At 39.5% G+C, this 18,547-nt stretch overlaps 1 protein-coding gene across 2 annotated transcripts in view; it reads right to left on the minus strand.

Moving 5' to 3' along the window:
- Positions 1–2,720: 2,720 nt before the first annotated feature.
- The window catches only part of gtf2ird1 (GTF2I repeat domain containing 1), a 41,540-nt gene continuing 25,713 nt past the window's right edge, over positions 2,721–18,547 (minus strand). Inside the window, exons 12-27 of one of the 2 annotated variants that reach the window (XM_078265723.1) lie at positions 18,385–18,428; positions 18,022–18,102; positions 16,578–16,721; positions 11,879–11,932; positions 11,184–11,264; positions 10,293–10,476; positions 10,042–10,103; positions 8,679–8,750; positions 8,240–8,507; positions 7,041–7,069; positions 6,871–6,918; positions 6,683–6,760; positions 5,665–5,857; positions 5,225–5,262; positions 5,029–5,135; positions 2,721–3,749 (exon numbers count right to left, since the gene is read on the minus strand). In XM_078265723.1, coding sequence (XP_078121849.1) covers positions 3,681–3,749; positions 5,029–5,135; positions 5,225–5,262; positions 5,665–5,857; positions 6,683–6,760; positions 6,871–6,918; positions 7,041–7,069; positions 8,240–8,507; positions 8,679–8,750; positions 10,042–10,103; positions 10,293–10,476; positions 11,184–11,264; positions 11,879–11,932; positions 16,578–16,721; positions 18,022–18,102; positions 18,385–18,428 — 1,552 coding nt within the window. In that variant the 3' untranslated portion in view covers positions 2,721–3,680. Of the gene's footprint in view, positions 3,750–5,028; positions 5,139–5,224; positions 5,263–5,664; positions 5,858–6,682; positions 6,761–6,870; positions 6,919–7,040; positions 7,070–8,239; positions 8,508–8,678; positions 8,751–10,041; positions 10,104–10,292; positions 10,477–11,183; positions 11,265–11,878; positions 11,933–16,577; positions 16,722–18,021; positions 18,103–18,384; positions 18,429–18,547 lie in introns of both variants that reach the window. The other variant, XM_078265722.1, reaches the window with a different exon arrangement.

Genomic DNA, 18,547 nt, shown 5'->3' on the forward strand with positions numbered 1-18,547 from the left:
CAAAAGGGTTTCCGTGAAGTGTCTCTGAACCACGATCTCCCAGAACTGTTTGGCGCGCTGTCGTTCCCACACCACAGGCTGCCTCCGTTGTTGTCGGGCATTTATGTGCATCATCATAGCAACGTGTTGATAGCGTCTTCGTTTTCTTATTATAGCTCGATATGTTGCTATCAGCTGGCACATAAGCACTATTACAACTTGTGCAATATTGATCATTTGTTGGTAGATGACGCGATCCATTTTGTCTAGCAAAACTTTGTTCGCAAACGTTTGCTTGAATGTTGTGCGATTCAGTGAGAAAATGAATGAAAACACCTTAAAAATGTCATCAATTATTAGTATATCTAATTTGTAATCAAATTAGATATACCAATTTGATCGCAAAACAGCATGTGACGTCATTACGCACAGGTTTTTAATTCGCTTTAAAGCCGTTTGATGGAAACACACTTTCACCAGCTTTATTCGCATGAGTTTTTTTTTTTAACCGAACTGGACGCACACTCAAAATCCTGGCGCGCCAGCGAGCTCTACGTCATTTTGACGTCACATAGGCGCGCGCAAGCTCGGATGCGGTGACTGTAAAACGGCCTTGAGACTATCAGCTCCACACAACTCTCTGTATTTCTCAGTATGGCTATGTTCAGAAGATTGTGATGTCCGGTGACTTTCCCGCGTAGAAACTCGAGTGAAGAGAATGACCTCTTCTGAAGAGTCCATCTTGTTTTTTTTAATCCTCCGTGTCCTCCTTGGCTACTAGCAACTGCGTGGAGGAGGGGTGGGGGCGCATGTGTGATCACGTAAGGCTTATATCATGTGGAAGCTCCGACTGTGTTGTTATTACTTAGAATTCCTCATGGGGGCGACAGAAACTACGCATTATAGCTTTAAAAGTAAAATTAGCCTGCTTTAAAAATGTCAGATAAAAGTAAAAAGTAGGTCAGTTAAAATGTACTCTACTTTGTTGTAGCAGTTGCAATATAAAGTGGGAAAGGGTGCAAACATAGTGAACATAAAAAAAATAGAATGAAGGTATAGACCTATTAAAGTGAAAAACACATTTAGGCTACAAAATAAGAGTGCATTAACATGTTAATGTAACATAGTACGCATCACACCACAGAGCCCTCAGTACAAACCACCGGTACATTTATTTATTCTCTCTCTCTCTTATTTATATATATATATATATATATATATATATATATATATATATATATATATATATATATATATATATATATATATATATATATATATGACATTAAGCAGCCAGTGCATAAAACTGATTATCAATTATTCAACAGCCGTTCTCATTGTAACCTCACTGGAATTAGGCAGAAATTGAGACAATTAAACACAAATTTATAAATAACTAACATTACATCGCGGCGGGTGCAACACACATTTATATTACACAAATTAAATAACCGACCGTTCTTATAAAATCAACAGCAGAATAAAACATCACCAAAGCGGACAACACAAACACGTATTAACAATATAAACTCCAAAGCGGCTGTAACGTGTACAAAAAAAGATGGGAGTTTTAGCACAACCTGTTGTGCACAAACATCCACTAAATAGTTTTTTTGTTGTACTTACCTGTGTGAATGATATTTTGAGTCTTGTGCACCCCAAAGTCCTCCAAATCTTATTTTTTCTTCTCTCCCCCCCTTCTTCAAAAGGTTCAACTGCTACTTTATTTTCCCGTGCATCATATAACCTGTCCACTCAACCTCTCTGTCGCTGCGCCCCTCAAAGTTGTCATACACTTCGAGCTGAATGTGGCTCTGCAGTCACAACTGTTAGAGATTAACGGTCGCAAACAGCAGAAAGTCCTCACACACCTCCCTGAAGGTAACAGTTCCTGAGTAAAGGTAGAAGTCACCGCTGGAGGAGCTAACCCCGTGAGCATTTTAGCATTTAGCATGTTAGCCACACCCAACATGCACCTGTTTGATTAGGGTCACTTAGCTGCTGGCCAGGTGGTGCATTAAATCAGTGATTAAGGTAGCTGCAACTTTCTTCTTCTTTTCAACAATGCCGAAGTACAATAATGGTAACCTTTTCCCCACAATGACGTAATTCTAATATGTAGCCTATAACAATATTTCTAAAATATTTCCAGAAAACGTCCATGGAAATGAGGGACCTTTGACATGAGTGTCATCAAAAATACCTCAACAGAGCACACAATGGACCTTTTTCACAGCAGACATTTTTGACTTGTCATAGTAGGAAAAGCACAGCTGAAATTGATAACCTTAACGATGGCTCAGTTCCATCAAGTGTCCCAGTGAGCTATTTCAGTGAGTCAGCATGCACACTAGCAGGACCTCTCCTAAGTGGAATGCAGCCATCAATAATGGTTTGGAATACACTATGACATGTCAACATGTCTGCAGTGAAAAAGGTCTATTAGCAATTTCTTCACTAAAAAGGTGATCTGAAGGAAATGTGACACCCTTTTAAAAGTGAAGAATAATAATTTGCCCAGCATTAATTAGTTCAGTAAATATATACATACACCTTTCAGTGTGACTGATCAGACAGTAATATTAACTTTGTCTTTGTTACAGAGCTTATTCTTCTTATTTTCCAAACCCCCCAAACAACAACTGATATTAATGAACAAAACACTTGGAGGTAAAGATGGCCTTCTGTAGATCAGAACGTACAGTACTGCACATCAAAAATAAACTCCAACAAAATGAAAGTGCAAGGCAACACATTTTATTTCAAAGGCCTAATTGGCGTTAAGGTACAGCATATTAAATATCGTTAGTCCAGAGACGGTCATCGCAGAATAACATACCATTCTTTCCTTTACATGATACATTCAAGCTGACTTTAAATGAGATATTTTACATATTGTTAATGTGGTGCAAACATAAAAAGGCTTTGTACTGAAGGTCTTGTATTTACTGCAGGTAGGCTGCTTCCTGCTGCTGTGCGAGCAGAGGTTCTACCTATCGGGCAAACTTTAAGTCCATTTTATCTCCTTTAATTTCTGATGGCTTGTGGTTGCCACGACACCCAATTAAGACACTTCATTGCTGCTGTTTAACTTGATTTCAGCGGTTACCTGTAGTTACTAGTAGCATCTGTATTATTGTGATAGTTCCTCAAGAAACTGTATAACAGAATAATGTATTTTACATCCCTGCACATAATGTTATATTTCAATAAATATAATAAATAAAAAGTACAAATATCTGAATATTATGGAACCAGATCGTTATCAAAGACATTTTTTTGCAACCAAATGCTAGATACAACATGACTCAGTGGCTGGACACTTTGTAAATGCAAGGGCAAATATGACTTTCATAATGTCTTTAGCTATGTAAAAAAAAAACAATATTACTTGATGGTGATACTTTATGATCAGCTTTAGAAGGAAAACAAAAACTGACTGCCGCCACTGTGTGGAGGCGGGAGACAGAAAACAAGCCAAGCTTTTGCCCTGCAACATTTTGATGCACATACATTCTGTTGTTCCTCAACACTCAGGATGCCATTCACAAAGTCAAACCTTCAACTCTCTATATTCAGTCTGGAGAGATTGTTTAGTCTGAGCACTCTGACAAAGTGTTAGTGTCGCATGTGGAAGAGTCATGAATATCACTTTGACACACTCCTCCTTTTATCCCTTTGCTGCAGTCCAGGTTTGTCCTTCAGTAATTGACTTTCCCGGGAACCTGCACATTCACTCCACTGTAGTCCACCATGTACATGGGCCACTGCTGCAGGCACGCGCGCACACACACACACACACACACACACACACACACACACACACACACACACACACACAATGATAGAGGAAAGTCAGTCGTAATGGTGTAAAAAATGCTTTCATGAGTACAAAGAGGTTGTTCACCTTGCCACAAAACACAGTTTTAATATGCGGTTTCAGTAGTTACAGTTCAACACACACACTCATGTGTTGATACAGAGTTTTGGCGCTAAGAAGTGAAATTAAATAACAGTTTCAAGCAGGATTTTATTCCACATTTTGAGGAAAGCATCAGTCTACTGTTAAAGGATAAGCCTGGAGTTATTATATTGTTTTCTTTTTGTCAACAAATGCCCTGAACAGACCAAAACCAACAATGTGTTAGTCCGTCTCGTAACACTGACTGTCTGACTTCCCTACCCTGTCTGTAGCCTCAAGCCCATTGGTTCCTACTTAAGGTACACATCTTAAAGGGGACCTAACGGTCACATCACACCGAGCCGGCGGATTGGTCATCTGCTCCAGGCAGTTTTTACATTTTTATTAAGGCTAATGTTACTGCAGCGTTTACACTCTCACATGTAGCTACATGCTCAGTCAGTGAAACCTGTAATCTTGGCTGCCGATGTTGTTAATTTCAACCCAATTTTGGGTCACATTACTACTAAAACACGTCCGGTTGTGTAGTATTTTATACAAAGTCCTGCTATATACTCCGTTACACTGTACACTGTTGACTGCAACAGCGGAGGCACAGATGCGGAGACTCGGAGATGTGGAAACAGTGACCAATCAGAGCTGACTGGGCTTTTCCGGGAGGGGAGCTTAAAGAGACAGGCGCTCCAACAGAGCGTCTCATACAGAGGGTGAATACAGGTGCAGCAGCCATGGGCAGTATAAGAAAAATAAAGTGTTTTTTTGAACATTAAAGCATGTAAACATGTTCTAGTAGAAACACAAAATACAAATATGAACCTGAAAATGCTATATATTAGGTCTCCTTTAAACACAATGGCAATCCTTGTTAGTAGGATCAATTCACTGTTATGATGACAATAATACAAATATAGAATATCACCAGACTTATCCTTAAACAAACAAGACCATGTCAGGATTGTTCGCCTAAACACTGCATGCTATGTTTTAAGCCAACAGGTAAAATTTGGCAGGATACCAGCAGAATAGATTTACCATATAAAGCACCTATCAATCATCATGTTATATCAATCACTAGTTTCTCATTTCTCTTGGTAAGTAACAGATGCCCTCCTGTTTTTCAAACTTACCATCACTGGAATCTGATTGGTTGATATGCCCAGGTCGGAGGAGGCAGGCACTCGGTTGCTCTCCTGGACTCTCTTGCGCTTTCGTCGATTGGTGGAGGCGTCTGTCCCTACTGGAGACACAATGGTTTTTACTTCCATGTAGCTTTTAAGCACAGAGCTCTACTTACTTAGTAACACAAGGAACTTAAACACCTACCTGTGTTACAAGCTTGGCTACAGATTTCTGCAAAAGGTCTGTGTGAGAGAGAAAAAGCCAGGCAATTTCATGACGGAGCAAAAATCAAAATAATTAATAGTAATATTAGTAATCTAATAGTAATTTGCATAAGACTGCTGTTCAGACTGCACTCATTTCATACCTAAAAGTGTGCATGATATAGGTCTTTGCCTCCATTATTTCATCATAGCGTAACTGCATCAACGTCAACATATTGTTCACTATTTCATATTATTATTTACATTTGCTGCTGCGGAAGATTTATTCTTTGACATCGCAGAGGCTGGATTTAAATCCAAAGCATAAATAAACCATAATAAGCTTAACTACCAAGAAGCAAAACCCCTAAATTCCCACTGAAATATACAACGTGGTGACAGCGAACAGGCTGCTGAATATTCAGGTGTCTCAGCACTCACTGTAGCTGGCTCTTGATGTTGAATGTTATTCTATCTGCGGCTTGAAGGATTTTCTCCAGGCACACGATGTCGTAGGTGTTGGGGTTTCGGAAGGGGATATCGTCTGGAAGGCCACTAACTTCGACAGACTCTGGACTGCCACGGATTAGCTTGTATGGGACCACGACGGAGCGGTCTAAGCCCAGAGCCTCACCTGAACACACAACACGTTCATATGATCAAAAACATGCAGCGAGACAGAAATTAAGCTTTTTGATCACCTGCAAAGAGCTGCTAACACAAGGACAAAAAGGTGGTAGTTTTTCCTGACAGTTCTACTAAAAAATAAATATGAAATATGCATGTTCCTTTTTACTTTTACTTATTACTGGGAAAGAGAACAGCCTGAGGAAAAATAATGAGGTGATTTTATATAAAGTTAATTATTCTAATGACAATCTGTGCAGCTGCAAAAACGATGTGCATTTTGGTTCTGATACCAGGCCTTTTTTTGACTTTTTTATAATGTGATGCTGCTCACATATTTAGTCTGGAGCACATCATTGTTCATTTAAGTGACTCGGGGAAGCTAACAGTAGCTATTAATCACATGTAAATGAGTATAGAAGGACAAAGACACTACTACTCGAGTGCAAACATACAGCGACACTCACACACATCAGGTAGGGCTGTCAAAATTGACGCCCAAATATTCCTTCACAAAAACACGTAGGTTCGTTTAAAATATCTATATAACTACACATTACAAAATAATATTTCTTCCCCCACAATCGAAAATTCATTGTTATATTTGAATGTCTTTTTTTTTATTTCATTTTTTTTATACAATTCAAATATATTTGAATTCATAATACTCACTGACAGCCCATATATTGTGCCACTTAAAAACAAATCTGTTTGTACAAGTGGTTCTTGCATAAGGCCCATTGTTCCTGGTCTTTAAAAACGTAATGGAAGCTGCTGAAATTCAACTTAAACAAAAACTCAAGTTGATATGTCACACAAGAAGTCTAGTTACCGTATTTTTTGTTAAACAGTTCCTTGACTTGCTCTCGAAGGACTACTTTCTCCCCCATGCGGTTAATATCGTCATCATCTGTCAGGTGAAGAGAATTTATGGTTACTGACAACTTTTTAAAATGAAGTTCCTGAAGAAGCAGCAACTGGAAAGTGTCTGCTATAAAAAAAATAAAAGAAAGTACTCACCACTTATTGAGGCGTAGGCCTTCTTTAGTAAAGTGACGCGTCGAGGTGCTGATAAAAATGGTGAATTAAATTTTATTACAACTATTACATGACATTCATATTCGTTTTCTGTGCTACATTATGGTTATTTGATCAGACTGTATGTGGTAAAAACCAAATTCTGTTCTTACCTGGTTTAGGAATGAGTCCTTGAAAAGGTCTGCGAAGAACAAAGTGATATGAGCAGGTCATCCTGGAGTCATGTTAAAGGTTGAACAGATGTTTTAAAATGTTTTGCTATAATTTAAACTTGAAGGCTCTCCTGGGAGTAGTAGTATTTATTTGATTTCAATTTTAAAATGTATTGTATTTAACCAATAGCACCACGTCGTCACATACCCTTCACCATACCTAGAGATTGGCATGGTTTTATTTCAGTTAGCCTGATAGCTGGTTTGATTTGCATTGAGAGATGATTTTATGGAAAGTACCCCATGCCAATCTCTAGGTATGGTGAAGGGCATGTGATGATGTGGGGCTATTTTAATTCCAAAGGCCAAGGGAACTTTATCAGGATGCATAGTATCCTGGATCCATGAAATAACTGGCCTTTAAAAATAGAAATCTGCCTGCCTCTATGGGAATTTAACATAGGGGTGTACTTACTTATGCCCCCTGTATTTTAAGGAAAAACATTTATTTATTTACGATACATTATTCATTCGCAAAGAAAATTGGTGTCCTTAAAGGTTGGAATTTTCCTCATTTTTTTTAATTAAGGCATTAAGATCAGTTTCCAAAAGATGTTTTTTTTATTCATCTTTTTAGTCAACTTTAGCATGGGTTCATCAGCTTATGAGCACCACTGTATAACAGTTAGGCAATAACATTTCAGATCGCAGCATGAGTATACCAAAAATAAGACACAGGTCCTCATATCCTATATCACATAGGGGCAAATGGCTCAGTCAAAGCATCTACAGCCTCCAACTCATTCAATCTATTTTAGAAAACACTTTAAGAGTCCCTAAAAGCCATTTTCAGGTATTTATATGAAGATACAGACTCGATCACAATGCCCTGAAACGTAATAATAGATGAAAGGTTCTGAGGCTTTTTCTTTGAGTTTGTAAACATCATGAGTTTTGCTCAGGATTCAAAATCAATTTCAACTCATGAAAGGTGTGTTGAACAGTATCAAAAGCCTTTTGTAACTAACAAAGAAGACTGTGTAATATGTAATTTAATTATGTGTTCGTCAAGCAATAGTATTAGCATGACAGGCCACAATATCACAGCCGAGGGGTATTATTTGGACCAATTAAACACAGGTTTACTGGGAGAGAGAAAACATGAGTAACTGGTGTTTAAGTGATGAGCGGATTCCCACCTGGTGATGGTAAAACTGATTTTGTCAGCGACCGCCAGGATCCTCTCCAGGTTCTGGGAGCCGAAGGTGCAGGGCTTCCTGAAGGGGATGCCGGGGGGGAGGCCCTCGATGATGACCGAGTCCGGGTTGTTCTTGATCCTCTTGTAAGGCACTTGGACGGGGTACTTGATGCCCAATGCCTCCCCATACTTCCTGTTGAACAGATCTTGGACCTGCTCTCGCAGCGTGTTGGCCAGGTCGATCCTGGACAGTTTGGACTCCAGGCACTCTGGAGACAGAAGACACTTTTGAAATGTACTCTATTAAAATTTCCATTCCAACAAGCTGCATTTCTTTAGGGTCTGCTGTAGTTTTTCAAAACCCATCGGCCAATGTTTAATTAATATACAGCATCAAATCTAAGCTTCAAAGCGGTGACTGAAGGTGAACCCGAACGTACCTGAGAATCCAGGTCTCTTAGATATAGCTGCAGTATCCTCTGTTACTGGTGTTGCATCCTTGGCGTCCAGCTCTTTGGAAAAAACAAACATTTAAAAGGTTAAACTTTTGTTTTTGTCGCCTCTTAAGATTTACTGAAAACAACAAACGTTAAGAGCTGTTCCTTGTTCCAGAAGCTGAGCTTTGTCACAAATAAAAAGGTAGAGATAGCACAAACAACTTTCTTTTTTCCCTTTAGAAGAGCGGTTTTAAAAATAGCGCATGAACTGGATTTAACCTCATAATTTCAAGCATGCAGAGGACAGAGCAAATAGCATCTTAAATGTGCATTATGAGCTTTCCAGATGGTGGAATATTCTGCACACAGCCTTCCTGCTGTCTGCTAAGATACTACTTTATCTTCAGCGCTTTCAGTATTACAATATGTGGAATGGCAACATCTTTTTAAAATGTATACTGCATGTACAGTAGAGGGATTAAGAAGACTCAGGGATGCTGTAAAGGGTGATCAATGCACAGCTTTTTGACCTCTCCAAAAAAAAACTCAAAAAGAGCAAGCAACTGCAAGCACTGTGCCATCTTGCATGCAGAAAAAAACACTTCAGTGTGGCTGCTACTGCAAACATTTGCATGATCTAAATGACGAATGAAGGCAATATAATAAACATAAATAACTACATATGAAATATGCACGACCATGCACAAAGTGGCTTTATTTTTTCACGGGGCTTAAGGTTAACTTCTCATTATTGCACAGGGTGAGGGAATAACATGGCTTCCTGGATTTGTTGTTGTGGTATTGCACTATCCTCTGAACAAAACCTGAGTGTATCTCGGCCTGAATTTAAACAAAACAACTTTACAAAGCCTTTCTACCTTGCCAAAAACGGGCAAAAAACAACATGATGATTATTTTTCAGTTATTTACATTTAAAGGTGCTCTAAGCGATGTCACACATTTTTTAGGCTACAACATTTTTTGTCACATACAGCAAACATCTCCTCACTATCTGCTAGCTGCCTGTCCCCTGAACACACTGTAAAAAAACGCGGTCTCTGTAGACAGCCCAGGCTCCACAAACGGCAACAAAAACAAACTGTGCCAACCTGCACCACCAAACATAGCAAACAGTGTTCCAGCCAATAACTGACAAGAAGGATTTGGGGGTGGGGGTTGGGGGTCAGTGCGTGGAAGGGAGGGGGAGGGGACGGGATAAGGAGGAGGGAGGGGCGAGCTAGCCTCCGTTTTGTTTGACAATACTTCGAACGTCAACAAGAAGTGACGTCACCCAACATCACTTAGAGCACCTTTAAATACATCATTTATACAAGCCAAACATAACACAAGTATAAGGTTGACATACCTGAATCACAGATGGGCATGGAAGGCATCTCTTGTTTTACTTGCTCAGTTAACAGCTCAGGCCTGGAGACAAACAAAAAAATTATTTACAAAGTAGCGAGTGAATCCCTAAATGATAAAACGATGTTTAGCGGTTAATATTAAGGTAGTGGATAATGATAAATTAGTGTTAATAAAGGATGTCATTTGCACCTGAAGTGATATACAGTATACTACAACACTTCACCTGCACATTACTGTGCTTGCTCTCACCTTTTGATGACAAACTGAATCTGACTTCTAGCAGCTAAGATCTTGCGCAGTTTGGCCGCTCCAAAACAGTTGGGTCTTCGGAGGGAGATTCCCTCTGGCATCCCAGTGACGTACAGATCGTCTGGGTACATCTGGAACTTGGAGTAGGGCACCTTGGCTGGTTCAGGCAGGCCCAGAGCGTCAGCTGAGGAAGAGGAGATACAAGCTCACTCGTTGCTAGTTTGCTACACAAGTACTCTCTTAACAAGCTAATTATTTTTAGCTATTTGGCTGTCACATTGTTTTTTTTTTTTAGATTATTTTTTCAGCATTTTAGGCCTTTATTTATATACACTTGAAAGGGGAGAGAGAGGGGAAATGACATGCAGCAAAGGGCCACAGGTCGGAGTCGAACCCACGGCCGCTGCATCGAGGAGTAAACCTCTATAGAGGGGCACCCGCTCTACCAGGTGAGCTACCCAGGCACCCAGCTGTCACATAGTTTTGAGGCTCCACTGCTCACAGTTACAGTAGTATGATATTGCTGATCAACTGTTTCCTACATACAGTAACTAAACCACTACAAACTGCTCCATAATACCAACGCTCGGTTGGTACCCCTTTGCTTAAACTCCTTTGACATGAAATTGCGATTCATCTTTTTCATCCCCTCTAATTTGAACCACACTTAACAGACAGATTCTGATGTGTTAAATAATTTAAAAACCTAAAATGTTATAATATTAATATTTGAATAGACTATAAAAGCTTGACTTTTCACTTTCTGCACACTGGTAAAGGGTGTGTACATGAAGGAGGAGATTAAAGCCTTACTGCAAAATGAAATGGCCTGACATAACTTCCTATCCTTGTATGAATGAGGGTTAAGTTCCGCCGCTACATGTAGCTTACCGTACTTAATGTCGAAAAGGCTCTCCACTTGTCTCCGAAGCTGAAGAATCATTTCACCAATGTCCTCCACCAAACTCCCTGCTAAATGAGTCAAAAATATGAAAAACATTTACACCTACAGAATTAAAAGAGAATTATTACATGAGGGCAGCTCGGTTAGTGCCACCTGTGAATATTACTACTTCTCCCCTTGACAACTTTATTTTGATAAATTCCACCTGCCCTACACTGACCTGGTAATTAAAAACTGACTGTGTGATGTATTAATCACCGGAGACCATCACAAATGGATACTGGAAAGAAGAATGGTAAAGGTGCAAAAATGGGGCTAAAAAACTAAATGTGTTTTGAGGTGAATGTGACTAAAAGCCACAAATTCACTGTGCTGCACCTGAAGTAAATGCATATAATATCAGTTTTCGCATAAATACAAGTTCAAAATCGCAGTCCAAGCAAGATTGTAGAAAAAAAAAAAAAAGAAAAAAAAAGATTAAAAAAATTATGAAAATAGCATTCATATCGTTTAGTTAGTTAGGGCTATCTTTGGAGTATCTGTAGGGGGGTTGTGTAGGGGCCTTTCTGGGTCAAAGGTCTGTAGCTGTTTTTATTTAATTCCAGTCGGCCTCTCCAACAAGATAATATTTTGCACACGGTGCACTGGATTCAGCAAAACTGAATACTGAATAAGTGAGTACCTTCAGAGGATCTTCTGATGCTCTGGGAGGCCGCGCTGGGTGACACAGCTTCAGCTGCAAGATGAAAGAAAAACATGAGGAGGGCAAACATACAGCTTCTTTCAAGAAAGAAGAACTCAAATATGTGATGTATTATCCAGGTAAAAAAGGTAAAAGACAAAACTAAAGGTTTTAATATCTTAATGGTTCACTGTTAACTGAGTTCAAGAAAAAAAACATTTTCATTGACTTTACTGCACAAGAGTCAGTGTGCATAAACAGTGTGGTAAGTGGGGTTTGGTCATACTTTGCAGTCCTTCCAGAAAAATGCAGAGTTTTTTTGCGATTGTTGTGGGCAAAAATCCTTGATTATGCGGCACGTTTTCTTAAACAATGCGATGGAATATGCGGGATATTTATGCAATTTGATGCGATGAAATTGCGGGAACTTGCAAAAACTGCGGTTTCATCATGGCTTCATCGCGGGGTTTGCAGCTTTTCGATGATGTTAACGTCGCGTAATTACGTCACTTCATAACGTTCCCATGGCAACAGGGGAAAATGGCTGCTCTTGTGTGAAGTAAACGCGACATTTTTCAACTTTCTGCTAAGATATATGTGACTTTTTTGCAACGAAAATGCGGGGATTATGAAATCATGCATGTTCGGAAATCGGCAATGTATGCGGCGAAAGTGCGGCGTATTTGAAAAAATGCGGCCCCCGCATAAATATGCAGACTTTAGCTGATTATGCATTGAATTATGCGATCGCATAATCACGTTTTTCTGGAGGGACTGACTTTGACTAAAGCATTCCCAAGCATTTTCTGCAGTGAAGCCGCCTACACATGATCTGCGGCAAAACCGCGAGGTAGGGCACAGAGCAGAGAGGCGAAGCCCAGCGCAGGTATACGTTCTGGAATAGGTTGCGCCTTGAAAGGTCAGCGACAACAACGTCAAAGTTGAAATAATGAAAAACTTTACGCACAGCGCTCGGCTGCGATTCCAAGCAGTGCACGACGCCAGGGGCAGCGCCGCGCCTAGTTGTGCCCCATAGGAAAACAATGGAACGGCCAGAGCAGAGCGGTTTTACTGCGGATCATGTGTAGGCGGCTTAATTATTACATTTGTGAAAACTGTCTATTAAAAGCTTATGTCTATTTGTATATACTGGAGATGGACAAAATAACAGAAGCAAGTTACACTATACGGTAACAGTTTACTTGAAGGTATCTACATAAGAGTGACATGACACTGTCATGACACAGTCATGACACATGAACTCTAACCCTAACTCTAACCCTAACCATAACTTGTCATGACAAAAACCGAATGACACTTACTAAAAGAAGTATTATGTCATAAACGTTTATGACTTGTTTATAATGTTTATGACGTTCATGGCAGTGTCATGTCACTCTTATGTAGATACCTTCAAGTAAAGTGTAACCCAATATACAGCTTCAATAGTTCAATATTATTGGACATCTTTTAGTGGGATTCATCATGATCATATTGAATAATTGTTTTACAAAGTTGTTTAAATTATTAATTCCAAACAAACTGTAATTAAAACTCACAAAATAAGCCGTTAATACAATTCTGAAGAGTTTGCACAATGCAAAAGAGGTATACAGTTGCATTGCATCAGTTTGAGTGTTATTACAATACAATTAATTGAACATTATGAAGTTGACAAATGTAATTTATATTGCAGAGTGCTATCATTGGACTGCATTAAAATGAAAGATTTGGTCTTTGACATTTACATCCCAGGGCGCACACACTATTTGTGACACATGACCATTGTTATTTGACAGGTGTATCTAGACCTGGAATGATGATGTAACCTCAACAGAATCACCACAGGCCCTGATGACAATTGATGGAGGTATGGCTCGTTTGCCAAAAACCTTCAACAACATAAACATCCCACAGATGTCAAACAACAGGCTAAGAGCTGAATATTGTGCGAATGATTGTTAAGTTTCACCACTATGATTTTAATTCAGTGTAGCGCTGCCAAAAAAAGATTGTTACATTCTCTGGCTTGAACATTTGATCAAGAGACCTCCTTATAGGTAATTCTGATAGATATTATTTTATTGTCTGTACCGTGTTCTCAGGTATGTTCCTAAACAAAAATATACCTATGAGTTTTTATTTTGTGGCATCACTTTGGTGCTAAATTATGGAAGAAGCAAAAAAAAGAGAGTAAGGATCCCCTGACTTACAAGAATCCAACACTTTATAATGACCATGACTAATAAATGGTAAACAGATTATGTTAATCTATATTATTATATTATATATTAATATATAAGTTATTTTACTGTTAACAAAATATGAAATGACGATTCATGTTTACCCAATTATTAGTAATGCTATAATGTATGTTATTTAAACGGTTTATTGTTGCACACATCCTAACATTTTATACATTATATTAAGTAGAATTTAAAATAATTTGGGAATCCGACAGCAAAGCCTAACTTTACTTTTAATGTTATCAAACAAAGAAAAATGTATGTCCTAAATCAATATGAGAGTAAATTCACTTGTTTATGAATGAAGCCTACACGAGTTGATGCACACTGTGTGTGTTTGACCAATCAATGACATCATCCCTGCAAACCCCACCCCGAAAGTCCCTGTACATTCAGATGCTACGTTTACACGTGGCTGGCTATTTTCATAAACGGACATTGCAACCTCTCCGTTTTCAAAAATAACATTGTGCACAGCTGTCAGTTTTCAGAAAAGTGTTCGTTTACACGTACCCGTGTATATATGCCGCCAAGAGCGTGCCAAACCTGTAGGTGGCAGTGTAACAAGACGCTCAAGCCCACGTTAGCCAATCAGAATCCCGAAAATAGCAACAACAGCAACAAATCACTTCCTCTCTCGTCTTCCTCAATTCCTCGGCTGCCTAAACCTCCGTTTGTCTCAGTTTACATGCAAACGTGCAAGTTTTTCAAAATCTCCACTCTGTCCCTGGAACTTAATCTAGACGCTGGTCACTGTGGTCAAAACGCAATGAGCTCCTCAAAAGCTTGCATGTAAATTCCTGGGGTAAAGTTCCTGCGGTGGAAAAGGGGCTTTAGATAGTTGGTCAGTCCACAGCGACCAACACTGCAGAAGCATGACGGAAGGAGTTCTTCTGTGTGAAGACTCTAGTACTGTAGGCAGATCTAGGCAAAATCCCTATCTATTTTACTTGACTACATGATGCAAAACAACAAATGAATACTTAAATAAAAGGCGCATTGTACCAGCAAATCATTCTAAATGTGACATTTGCTGCACTTACCTTTGTTTTCTCTCCTTTAGTGGTCATTTGTGAAAGAAAAGAAAACTTAAACAAAGCACAATCAAATCAACAAAATAAAACAAAACGCCTCCTGAAAGCATTGAATGCCTAAGGCTCAAGATCACATTGAGTAGACTCTTCATTCTCTGTAGCACTGTTATAGCACTACAATCGAACTGCCTCATTTATATGTTAATTTAGGTTTATAAAAAAACACATCAAAGTCATGTTTGACATTTACATTTTCATTGATAGTGCAGGGATTTTTGTACTGAACTCATTTTCTAATTAGGGGTTTTATACACATGAAATATCCCAACAACCCAATGACTTTTACGCTGCCATCCTTTCACCATTATTGAATGCATGTTTTGCACAGTACACCTTAAAGGGGCAGTTCACCAAAATCAGAGCAAAGATTTCTGCAGCCACCCCAATATAATGAAGTTGAACAGAATTTTGGTTGTGGTGTTTACAGCATTGACAGTAATCTCAGTGACAGATGCTGCATCTCAAAACTTAAGACAAATAAAACCGAAAGTATCTGCTTGGCTAGATACCAGTAGAGATAGCGAAGACAATGTGTTTGTAATTTGGGTGAAACAATCCTTTACGGTGAAAAATGAATAAATAAATCACTGTCTGCAAACCATGTTTAATAACACTTGATAAATGAGGCTGGTGCGGTTGAGAAAGAGCGAGTAGTCTACTCAAATGTCTTGTTAACCTTACTCTAGTGACTTTTGTTTTAAAGACGAACAGTTCCATGTTAGATAGAGGTAGGATTTGGGAGAATAGAAAGGATCTTTAAGGAGCAGTTTTGTCTCTCTAATAGAAATACATTAACTATCTCTAATTATACTGGGAAGTAGGACTACAGGATAATGTAACTCAAAATCTGGAAATATGCACAATGCGTCTTCACTTAAAGGGCAAAAATGACCAAAAGGTAAACGTTTCAGTTTACAAAACTGACATAATGACAAAGGTGACTCAGAGACTCAAAGTGAAAGTTAGAGTGAGTCAAACAGCTGCAGCTGATACATGGTGCCTTTCACAGATGAGAGCTAGTATTTGTAAGACTGGGAGAAGAGACAAGCTACAGTAGGCCATGAGTCGGGGAGTAGGGGTTGTTAAGGTTGGGGTTGTAACTACTAGTGGCTGTAGAGGTTTGGTCGAGGGGAAGTGGGAGAGTGGAAGAAAAAAGTATGTGAGAAAAGTGTTTTCATACGTGTGGCAGCTTTTTTTTTTAGCTCCCTAAAAAAACAGCCAAGAGTGTGGGGTGGCAGTGGTGGGTGCTGGGTGGCACCACGGTGGCTGTAAGGGCTGTGGGTGGAGCGGCCATTCCAGGGGCTGCGGTGAGAAGGAGGTAGATGAAATGGAGGTGGGGGCTGACGGGGCTGAGGTTACCTGCGTGGTTTTCCATTTGGTGATGGGGAGCAGAGGGAGCAGAGGACGCAGAGGGAGCAGAGGGCGAGGCTGTGGCTGGACACGCTGCAGCAGCGACCGGCTCGGCCACAGACTCGTTGGGCTCCTCCCCACTTGTACCAGCATCTGGGGAAAACAAACTTTTTCACTATAAACAGGAAATAACTGGTTGCTGATATTTCCTGTGACATTTTGATATTTCCTGTATTGCTGTATTGTAATTGTGACACAGGTTTTACACAAACCCAGAACCAGCCCCGTGTTTCATCGACTGTGTGAAAGATAAAACATAAAATATGTCCAACGTATCCCATTGTAAAATTTCAGGAAGGATATTGGGGAAGTTTACCTGACGTACATTTGCCAAAACAATCAGTTAGTCCTCATCCTTGAAGTTTTTAATCGTGTAAAAGCAAAAACATAATGTTCCGTAACCATAAACCTGGCACCAAGCTCCAACGGCATGGGAACTTAACGACCCGTAACCTGGAGCTTCCCATAACCTGAACTTTGTAAGAACCGGTAAGGCTTTTGGTTCTGGGTTCTGCTTGTGTTTCTACTATGTTTTAAGACATACGCCATCGAATTAAAATACAAACAGAGAGCTCAACTGATCGTCAACCTCTCCTCAAACACCGATGAGGGCTTGGACATCATCGTTGGGCCAACAAGTAGGATCGATCGTTCTTTTAAAACGTTTTGGTTCTGGTTGCAGCAGATGCAGTAGATCAATGGTTAAAGTGCTCATATTATGCTTTTTGGCTTTTGCCCTTTCCTGTATTGTGTTATATATATTTTGTGCATGTAATAGGTTTACAAAGTAAAAAGCCACCCCAAAGGGACTTACCATCTCCAACAGAAAACACACGTTATAATACTCATCTAGCTACTAGTGTGGCACGCCCTCAAACCAAGCTAGTTAGAGCGGAGGCCTGAAGAGTTCAGATTGTTGTATCGCCAAGTCCAGGAGAATTAAAACGTTACATATGAAAGACTCATTTGTTAACATTTAAATACTGAGACTACCTGGCCCTTGAATTTTTGTGCCACCTCCTGAGCAGTGCCGAAATGTAGGTTCAGGAACTCACCTCTAAAAGGGAGACATTAGGTCCCTGTAGTGTAAAAGAACTTGTTTGGCCTGTCCAAGTATGCTTTTGAGTGTGTCGTCTTTTTTCCTGCTTTCTTATACGCCTAGCTGCCACCGATGGGGTATCCACTGCAACTGCGGCTCTCAGCAGAAGTCTGATACACCATATTAAAGTCTTGCAGAGGACATTATATGTTTACATTTTGGACTAGTGACACTGTATCACACACCTGTGATATGTACGTGATAATCTATGTAAACTACATCGCTGGATACTGTGTTTATAATTTAAGTGAACAATTTTCAAAACGAATAGCTGCAAAGCATGTGCACACCTACCTGGTACTGTTACTTGAATGATTTCCCCATCTGGAGGCTCTGTTTTAATCCTTTTCAAAGGAATGCAATCTCCTGAAGGACCTGCAGGGATTGAACAGTTTATTCTGCATGAGTTCCTATCAGTGTTTGGCACTGTGTTTTATGGCTGTGTTAAACTGATTTAAGTAGGTAATAGAATGTGTTTGAACTGACTGGACTGTAAAACATGATGGGAAATTTTCTTGAGAGACTTCCAAGGACCGTTAACATTGTTTTAAAACTTTTTATTTGATACTTGGGGCTTGAATCTTTTGTTACTTCAGACGGCAAAAAAATCGTAAGAAAAAGTTTTAATAATGCAGAAATGCTATTATTTGCACATACCTGCTTCACAGTCAGCCAAGGGACTCACGCATGCACTTGCTGATCTGTGAGATTAAATAAAACACACTCAGGTGACTACCAAATTACAAAACTGATTCATTAAAAATACATAAGCAATGTTGTGGTGGGACACAGAATTGCTCATGGGCCCAAAACTGGCTAC

This window comes from Sander vitreus, chromosome 13, assembly GCF_031162955.1.
Source record: "Sander vitreus isolate 19-12246 chromosome 13, sanVit1, whole genome shotgun sequence".
Classification (NCBI taxonomy): Eukaryota; Metazoa; Chordata; class Actinopteri; order Perciformes; family Percidae; genus Sander; species Sander vitreus.